The sequence below is a fragment of the Coptis chinensis genome, chromosome 6 (assembly GCF_015680905.1).
Source record: "Coptis chinensis isolate HL-2020 chromosome 6, ASM1568090v1, whole genome shotgun sequence".
Classification (NCBI taxonomy): domain Eukaryota; kingdom Viridiplantae; phylum Streptophyta; class Magnoliopsida; order Ranunculales; family Ranunculaceae; genus Coptis; species Coptis chinensis.
The window spans coordinates 40,037,321-40,046,371 of NC_141461.1; the positions used below are offsets into that span (position 1 = coordinate 40,037,321).

General features: G+C 36.2%; 2 protein-coding genes across 3 annotated transcripts; one reads left to right on the top strand and one right to left on the bottom strand.

Annotated features, from left to right (window-relative positions):
• Positions 1 to 323: 323 nt before the first annotated feature.
• On the bottom strand, positions 324 to 4,621 carry LOC147492953 (wax ester synthase/diacylglycerol acyltransferase 4-like). 2 transcript variants are annotated; one of them, XR_015199602.1, is made up of 4 exons: positions 2,269 to 4,621; positions 902 to 1,246; positions 645 to 778; positions 324 to 545 (listed from the first exon to the last, which is right to left on the bottom strand). XR_015199602.1 is itself a non-coding variant. In XM_086568551.1 (4 exons), the coding sequence occupies exons 1-4, from the start codon at positions 3,037 to 3,039 to the stop codon at positions 405 to 407; spliced, it is 1,395 nt and encodes a 464-aa protein (XP_086424677.1). In that variant the 5' UTR covers positions 3,040 to 4,621; the 3' UTR covers positions 324 to 404. The 2 variants fall into 2 exon arrangements, 1 of the variants encoding a protein (XP_086424677.1); XM_086568551.1 differs by having other exon boundaries at positions 645 to 782.
• Positions 4,622 to 8,134: 3,513 nt separating this feature from the next.
• LOC147492954 (uncharacterized) lies at positions 8,135 to 8,659 on the top strand. Its single transcript, XM_086567704.1, has one exon. It carries the CDS (start codon positions 8,135 to 8,137, stop codon positions 8,657 to 8,659), a length of 525 nt encoding a protein of 174 aa, XP_086423830.1.
• The last annotated feature ends 392 nt before the right edge of the window (positions 8,660 to 9,051 follow it).

Genomic DNA, 9,051 nt, shown 5'->3' on the forward strand with positions numbered 1-9,051 from the left:
AATTTACATAAAAAATTACTAAAAGTTGCTAACATTATTTTAATGTATTGCTACTTAATGAACTGTGCGTGAAGAGAGTTAGATAAGAAGAAGAAAAAGTGTTAAAAAAAAATAGAGGTACAATTTTATTTTGAATTTGTTAAGATCCAACCGTTCCAAATGATCACACATATCTAAATAAAATCATGTGGTAAATAAACAAAAACCAAAATCACGTCAAAAGGACAAGGAGAGAAAAGAGAGAAATGCTTGATTTGGATTGTGTCTTTTGAAATGAGCAAAGGCAAAAGTGTTAAATTTGAGTTGAATTGGTCAAAATTGAGTTTGATTGAGAATAAAATGTACTTTTATTGCCTTGTTTAGAATATTTATGAATAAGGATACATAATTCAATTCAGGGTGTATTACATCAATGTTTCTTCAAGAAGCTTTTTAAAAGCTTTATTCATGCAAGAACCAAGCAGCTGTGAGTCAATAAATCCCTTCTCTGCTGAGATCACGATCGTCAGCTTTCCCATATAACTCATTACAAGAAAAAGAAGACTCTGAAAATCCAGTAAAACAACATCAAAATTGATCACCAAAATTAAATGAAAACACACTTGCTAAGTGCTTAATTTGTTAAGGATGATCTGATAATTTACCTGCGGTGCACCTGCAACAGTGAAGTAAATGTTACTAATAGGGTGATCAGCTACAGCCATTTTCTCCGTTGGCCCAACCAAATTCGAGATAGTGAAGCTTGCATTCCGCATCAGCGAGTGCACAAACTTAGATACTGCCTGGTCCATTTAAAAGAAAATTAAATAAATAAATAAATAAATAAATAAATATATATATATATATATATATATATATATTTGTTTAATTAAATTCAATTTGTTCCAAGTTACTTACTAACCTCTGAACCTTTTAGACGTCCTAGTAAAGATAGTAGCATGGCATTGAGATAAACAGCCATTGAGCTTCTGCTCCTCTTTATTATTTTTCTGGCTAGGAAAATGAACTTCTTGAGATCAACTTTATCTGTAGCAGAATAAGAAGGAATTGGTATGGTCATGAATGCAAATTGATTTCCCCACGTTTTCTTCATCAGCATTTCATCAATGGTCTGGTATCCAATCAACATTCTCGTGTTTAGCAACACCAACGCAGTTTTGCGAGATGTAGTTGGATTTTTATCCATCGTTTGTGTGTACAAATGGATGCCGTAAAATATCACCCCAACAACAACATCATTTACAGACTGCACACGGCCAAAAACAAAAATGCGCAGTATGAGGGAAGGGGGATCGGATTATATTCATATTAGAACACATATAATTAAAAACTAATATTTTGAAAAATCAAACCATTGTGCAGTGTAAGTAAGAGAAGTGGTAAGGTTTAAACAACTATATTCATCACTTTATGTGGATTCAATTTATTATTTGTAGCTCGAGGAAAAATAAAACGTGTCTTGCATAAAATTAAAAAAAATGCAGGGATATATATTTTATTGAAGTTATTGAATGAGTAGGACGTACTTGGCTTGATCCATACTCGGGAAATACATTTATACACCTGACCACATGTCCAGATGTAGTTTTACTTTAAGATGAAAATGGAGCTTGCGTCTTGTCTAATACAAGAAAAATGGCAGCACTTGAAAACTGGACTTTTTACCATACACGCGCAAGTCTTTCTCCTTGATTACTAGGGAAACTCCCGGAAAAGCTATAGAGGTGACCACGGGTCAAGCTATAGAGGTGATCACGGGAAAAGCTACTGGGGACCATTCTCCTTAATCAGCAAAGTCTCATTAATGCACAGTTTCAGGTGCAGAAACATTAATGGTACGGGGCCATGGTCGCACTACAGTACATTACTTCTACTACTGACCATCGAATGAAAATTGAAAATGTAGTAATGACTTGTTGGAAAAATTTTAGAAAAATGATTCGTCTAACCCAAGGATAGCTATAATGTCACAAGATGACTGTATAGCATATGCTCTTGTAGAAATGGAAATGTTGGGAACCTTGTACTTAAGAAGGTAATCAATACAAGTTGAGGTCTGCTTAAACCTCTAGCTTCTTCAAAAATAAAAAAAACTACAAGGAAAGCTCACTAAATATTTGACAAAAAAATGGAAATAACAAAAAGAGGATAAAACAAGTGGGCCTAATTTGGATTCCATTTTCTCAATTCTCATGTAACCACTAAAATGATACTAAATATTAAATAAAGTAAACAAGAAAGAGGAGATGGAGTTGTAGGAAAACCTACTACACCAATCTTAGATTTAACATGGCGAATATCATCAAGAGAGAATGTGATCCTTGTAGTGTGCACTGGCAAACATTCTACAGAATGAGTTCCGGATCGAATAGCGCTTTGACTGTCTCCAAACCAAGCTGTATGCATCATACTACTCACAAAATCAAAAACAGTATTGACACACCCAGAAACCATGCTCAAGCCTCTCTTGCATATATTATTTTTCTCTTCTAATCTTGAAAAAACAGAAGGAAAGGTAAGAGGCAGGGAAGGATTATCTGCCCTTTTAAGCATAGAAAACAGTGCACCCATTATGGAAAAACCATCTCCAAGTGCATGGTGCATCTTGAACACTAATGTACCAGCTGCAGTTCGGGTAGGGTACTTGATAATATGGAGTTCCCATAATGGCCTGGTTTCAGGAAACTTATCCAAAGCTATTTTGGACATGTATTCATCAAAATATTGAGTGTAGGACTCTGAGGACAGGCCGTGAGGGAAAGTAGGGATCACAACATGGTCCTCAAACTGGACCTCAACGCGTTTCCACCATTGTTTTCCATTCTTTCTAACTACAATGGAGGAAAAGCCTGAGTTAACGCGCAAAAGATCAGTCCTAAGAGGTACCATAACTTTATCTACATCAATAGGGATCTCAGACTCGGCAATTCCGAGAATGCACAGGGAGAGATGGGAATTATTAAGGCATTCTGAGGATGGGCACATGGGTTGAAGTATTTCTTCTCCAAACTTTCGTACTTCTGCTTGGTGGGTGGTCATTGCTATAATGTTGTTATGCCACTTCTCTCGATCTCATGTCTAGACATCTATTTATAGAGATATGTGATAACTATCGGCATTCAATAATGATTAACCTAGCTAATACAAAACTTTCTATTTATACTAATACCATAACCTAAACCTACATACATGTGCAAAGACCTAACTACCCTCGATACATAACACACTCTAACACCCCACTCAAACTCATGATGTCTAAACATCAAGAGTTTGCCAACAAAAGACACTACATTTCTTAGTCATTAAGCTAATACTACTACATTGCCATTGTCATTAACTACCACTATTACTGTCACTGTCACTGTCACTGTCACTGTCATCAATTACCATTGCCATTGGCATCAACTACCAATCAATAGTACCAGCTACGCAGAAGGAAAGAACACCGGCTACAATTTCAATGTTGTACACTAAGTACTGACTGCGATCCAAATGGTGTAAACATGTACCGACTACAAATACTACCACTAATTCCAAGTGCAACCAGCACAAACTACAATCTCAAACCATACCATTTCCACTACCAACTGCTATCGAGTGCTAAATTACACCATCTGCCGACATCCATAACATTACCCCCACTCAAGTTGAGCATCTAGATGCGTAACTTGAAGCAGAAACAACCAGAAATTACTATCCATCAAGACCACGTTTTATGTACTATCCATCAGGACCACGCTTTATGTACACCATTCCCAAGTTGAAATTTTCACTGAGAACTTAAATCAAACACTTGCATAGCAATAACTAATCCACGTTCATAGTCACTGAGAACTTAAATCAAACACTTGCATAGCAATAACTGATCCACGTTCATACCAAACAATCAATGCTAGATTTACACCAGTTCACACCAAAGCACAAGATTTACACCAGTTCACACCAACAATCAAAGTTATCTAAATACTAGACATCACATTAATCACCCCATTCAAGCACCCCAAGATCTACAAATGCTAAAGAACTGAAATCAAAACCCATGGCTTACTAATTTCGATCTGACAATCAATCAAACGTTTCTTCGCCCAACATTAACTGAAGTTACACCACAGCCATACCAAATCCTTCAACAGTACTATGTATTGCAATTACCAAATCAGCGGAAACGAAATGCGAAAACAATACCCACAATTACTTTCTATAGTCGGGCGGCAGCGCCAACCGGAAAAAAATTGATTCAATTTTACTCACCAGGATATAATGATTAACCTAGCTATTACAAAACTTTGTATTTATACTAATACCATAACCTAAACCTACATAAATGTGCAAAGACCTAACTACTCTCGATACATAACACACTCTAATAATATTATGGAGGGTTTGGTTATCAAAAGTTAATTTTCGTTTTTCATTTTGTAACTTTGTTAAAAAGAACGTGTTTCAAAATCAGGAACATGGAGCTGAGAGCTACAGTTATGCTAGCGACCAAGTAGAATTAGAATTTTGACTAGAGCTGACAGCTGAAAAAGGCCTTTTTAGTAGAGCTGACACTCTGACAGCTGGCAATGTGGAAATAAAAGCAATTTGTCAGTGCAACGTCAGTAATTGGAAGGCTCTAAAAGTTCAGGTTTTGGGATAAATCTTCGTCGTACCAAAAGGTCTGTATTAAATACCTGTGTTGTGGTTTTAAAAAAAATCAGAAATAGACAAAAATGCCCTCTATATTTTTCAAACCAGACTTTATTTTTCACCAAATTCTTGAGTAGGTTGTACCTGTCACATCACATCTGGACCCTCTATTAGGCAATCGACAAGGTATATTATATGGCAGAGTATTTAATCAAGAATAGGTTTAACCAACGCACCTAGAAGAGAGTGTACTCTAGAATTGTTATTTTTTTTTTATTGTGTTTTACGATGACTTGATCCCATGACCAAACTAGCTAAATAGTCAACCACACTACCAACCAATCAAACCAATAAAATATTTCTGAGCTTAAAAATTATAAAAAGAAAAACAATTTCAAAATTAAAATAATATCTTCTTCTTCATTTTTTTTTTGGGAGAATGAGGTGGTCTTTAAAAGCAAAAAATAAAATCTTATTTTTTATGCAAAATGAGGTGGTTTTTATACAAAACTAACTTTTCTTTATGTAATTTTTGTGTTGCATGCTAAATTTTGTATGCAAAAACATAATTACTAAAAATAATTACTATGCAAACACAAATTTGCAGACGAAAATTCTTATGTCAATTTAAATTTGCATAGTGACATTTGTATGTAAAAATCAATTTACATATGTAAAGTTAAATTTGCATAGTGACATTTGTATTTAAAAATCAATTTACATATGTAAAATTAAATTTGCATAGTGATGTTTGTATGTAAAAATAAATTTACATATGTAAAGTTAATTAATTTGCATAGTTAGATTTGTATGCGAAATAAATTTACATATCGTAAAGACCAATTTTAAGCAAAAAAATTGAAAAAAACATAAAAAAAATATAAGAGAGAATAAAAATTAAAAACTAAAAGAAAGATGAACTTAGCAAATTCAACATAAACCTGCCATTTGAAAAAGAAGAAGATGATGATGAAGTTAGCAGATTCAAAATAACCTGCTATTTGAAGAAGAAGAAGAACTTCGCAGATTGAAGATGAACTTAGCAAATTCAAAATCACATCTTTCAAAAAATTAAAAATTTCTTCGATGTCAACTCTTATTTCTTCAATAGTGAAACAGTGAGAAGATAAATCGCATTAATCTAACCTGAACCAATTTTTTTTTTTTGAAAGGGTAAAGAAGTAAATAAAAGTTAGGGAAAACAAAATTAGACTGTATTCTGATTTCTAATTTGAAAAAGAGGAGGTTCTTTGATGAATGATAAAAAACGAGAAAGTTTTATGGGTATGGAGTATGGACATAATGAGGGGTTTTATATGAACTGAATTGGAATCCAGGGGGTTGTGGACTCATTTCTTGCTTAAAAATTGCGCCATAATCAAGTTGGGACTTTGCTATTGGGACCTTGTTAGAAAAACAATGGGGACTATCTTTGGGGTGACCAGTTGTGGTATAACTTAATTAGTTGCCGTAATGATCTAGTGTCCTCTTTCTTACTTAGATTAGCAAATTATATTAGGTTTAGATTTCTTATCCTAATCTATCGGATTTTTTCTTTCTTTTATTGGTAAAATTCTCCACTGTTAACAGTGTGAGTTCATAAGGGAAAGGAATCAATAGATGTTTGCTTCTCTCGCAACAAATCATGTCTTCTGCTTCGCTACCTTTTGGTTTCGGCTCTAGAAGAAATCAATTTTTTTTTTCTCTAATGGAGATAATTCCACCCCTTTGGCTGTTGCACCTCCTCCAACGGAAGTAACTACCACAACAACACAAAAGGTATCCTATGCTGCCAAAGCGAAGGAAAACCTTAAGAGAACGGTGGACCTAGGTGACCTCCCCACCCCCTCTATGAAAGGTGAGACACCATCTATCAAAATTCCGTTCGCTTCTGTCCAAAAAGGTCTGGACTTCTACAAGTTTGCTCTGGTGGGACGTATTGATCTTAAGGACTTGAAAATGGAAGTCGTTAGGCAAATTGTTGTTGATCAGTGGGGAATCAAGGCCAAAATTTCCCCTTTCGATAAAGGATATCTTCTTTAGTGTTGAAAAACATAAACTCTCTTCGGCTCTTGTCTGGGTTCGTTTTCCTGGCTTAAGCATGGAGTATTGGGAAGTGGATATCCTGATGGCTATGGGTAGGACACTGGGTTCGCCCATACAGGTGAATAAAAACTCTATTGAACGTGATATGGGGTACTATGCCAATGTATAGGTGGATATAGACCTTGCAAAAATAATCCCCAATCAAATTCTTGTAGAAGTAGAGCAGCAGAACATCGAATTCTGGCAAGAAGTTCGAGTGGGAAAGCTCCCAAAGTTTTGCAACAACTGCAAAATTGTTGCCCACTTGGTAATAGAATGTAGACACATTCAGAAGGAACAAGAGAAAATTGCCAGAGACAACCTAAACAAAGTAGTTAGAAAAAAGTGGTTGATAAAGCTACGGAATATGATAAGATGTCCAAGAGACAAAAGAAAAGATAGAGACAACAAAATAAGGAGGTTGTCATTAACAGAGGTAACTCAGTTTTGACCAGTTCTGGGAGTGGCAATAGTGAAAACTCAGCTGTCCCTGTACAAGTACCGGCTACCGTGGTGCTTCCTAACACTATGGAAGATGGAGTACCTGTCATACCTGAAGGCCCACCAATTCTTGCTAGTGAAGAACCCCTGGAACCATCAAAGGACAACCATGTTTTACCTAGTGTGCAAGCACCTATGGGATTAGAACTGGTTGTGTTTGAGGACCTACAAATGAACAATGTCCTAGGCACTCATAGCGAACTATTGAGCACTAGTAACCCCTTTAAGGTTCTGTCAAATGAGGACGAAGAGTAGATTCAGGTGGCAGCAGAAGCCTCAGTAGTGGCTCAAAGATAGGCGGATAAGGTGGAAGATAATGCCACCATCACAGTGCTAGATGTGCCAAAAAAAAAAAAAAACAAGTAAGAAGAAAGAAAGTTGAAGTATATCCTCCAGATTCTGCTTCACATCCTTCTACTAGATCACAAGGCCAGGTGTGTCTCAACCCTTTCTCCAATGAAGATCATATATTTGAACATAAGGGGTGAAAGAAAAGATAAGGGCATTGATCGACTAAAAGAACTCTTTCAGTCTTATAATCCTAATTTAGTTTGTTTAGATGAACCACTTATTAGGCCTCAGCTGGACTTCTTATCTATGAATGATATTAGCAATAACTACCATGATGTTTGCTTCCATAATGACAACCCTGCCAGAATTGGTAACATTTGGGTTTTTTTACAGAGTTGACCTCCAAGTTACTCTCATCAATTCTTCTGACCAGCAGATTATTGTTATAGCAGATGATGTGCGCGTATCTTTTGTCCACGGTAACTGCTATCTAGTGCACAGACAAAGGCTCTGGGATCAACTTAAGCTTATGAATAACAACAGTCCATGACTTATAGTAGGAGATTTTAATGTGATTCTCAGGTATGAAGAGAGAAGAGGCACCAATTTGCCTAACAAAACCGCAATGCAGGAATTTAACACCTTTGTTAACTCATGCAACCTCATTGAAGCCAATTTCAAGGGATTAAAATTCTCTTGGTCAAATAACAGAAGAGGTCCTCTCAGGGTGTCTTCAAAACTAGATAGAGTTTTTTTCAATGATGCTTGGAATCTGAAATATGTTGGTTGGAAGTATATTGTTGGAGCTAGACAAGCGTCTGATCATGCTCCCCTCATTGGAAGCTCCCCCAGCATCCCCAAACCTACTAATGTTCCTTTCAGATTTCTCAAAATATGGCTCACACACCCTTCCTTTATGGAGCTGGTCACCCATAGCTGGAACCAATTTATCGAAGGTGGTCCTTTATTGAGAATAATGAGGAAGCTGCAAAGACTCAAGAAAGACATCAAAAAATGGAACTATGAGGTTTTTGGGAATGTGGACACCAAAATTAGAAAAGCACAGGAAGCACTAATAAGTGCACAATTACTTGCCGAGGACACTGACAATGATGTACTCATCTCGCAAGTTATTCTTAAGGAGGTCTAGTTGGACAGTGCAAGGGAGAACCGAGCTAATGTTCTGAAATAGAAAAGTAGAATTATAACAGATGAGGATGGCGATAGAAACTCTGAATACTTCCATAACATTAATTTACAAGCTTAGATAGGGAGTTGTGCTAAGCACTAAACTTCAAACAGAGGAGGGGGTTTCTCTTATGAACCAGGAGGGGGATCAGATTAAACAACACATTGTTAAGTTATACCAGGACAAATTTAAAGCATCTCCAGTCACTCAGGATGACTATATGAAGGGTCTAATTCCTAGACTCATAACTCAAGACGACAACTATAACCTCTCCAAAACCCCTGATTACTTGGAGATTGAGAAAACAGTCTTTTGCATGAACTCAAATAGCTCCCCTGGTCCTGAAAGCTCCC

Coding starts and splice junctions, on each gene's coding strand:
- LOC147492954 (XM_086567704.1), top strand. CDS start 8,135: ATGCAGGAATTTAACACCTTTGTTAACTCATGCAACCTCATTGAAGCC.
- LOC147492953 (XM_086568551.1), bottom strand. CDS start 3,039: ATGACCACCCACCAAGCAGAAGTACGAAAGTTTGGAGAAGAAATACTT. Junction 783..901: donor GACGTCTAAAAGGTTCAGAG/GTTAGTAAGTAA, acceptor TAAATGGACCAG/GCAGTATCTAAGTTTGTGCA. Junction 546..644: donor CTGTTGCAGGTGCACCGCAG/GTAAATTATCAG, acceptor CTGGATTTTCAG/AGTCTTCTTTTTCTTGTAAT.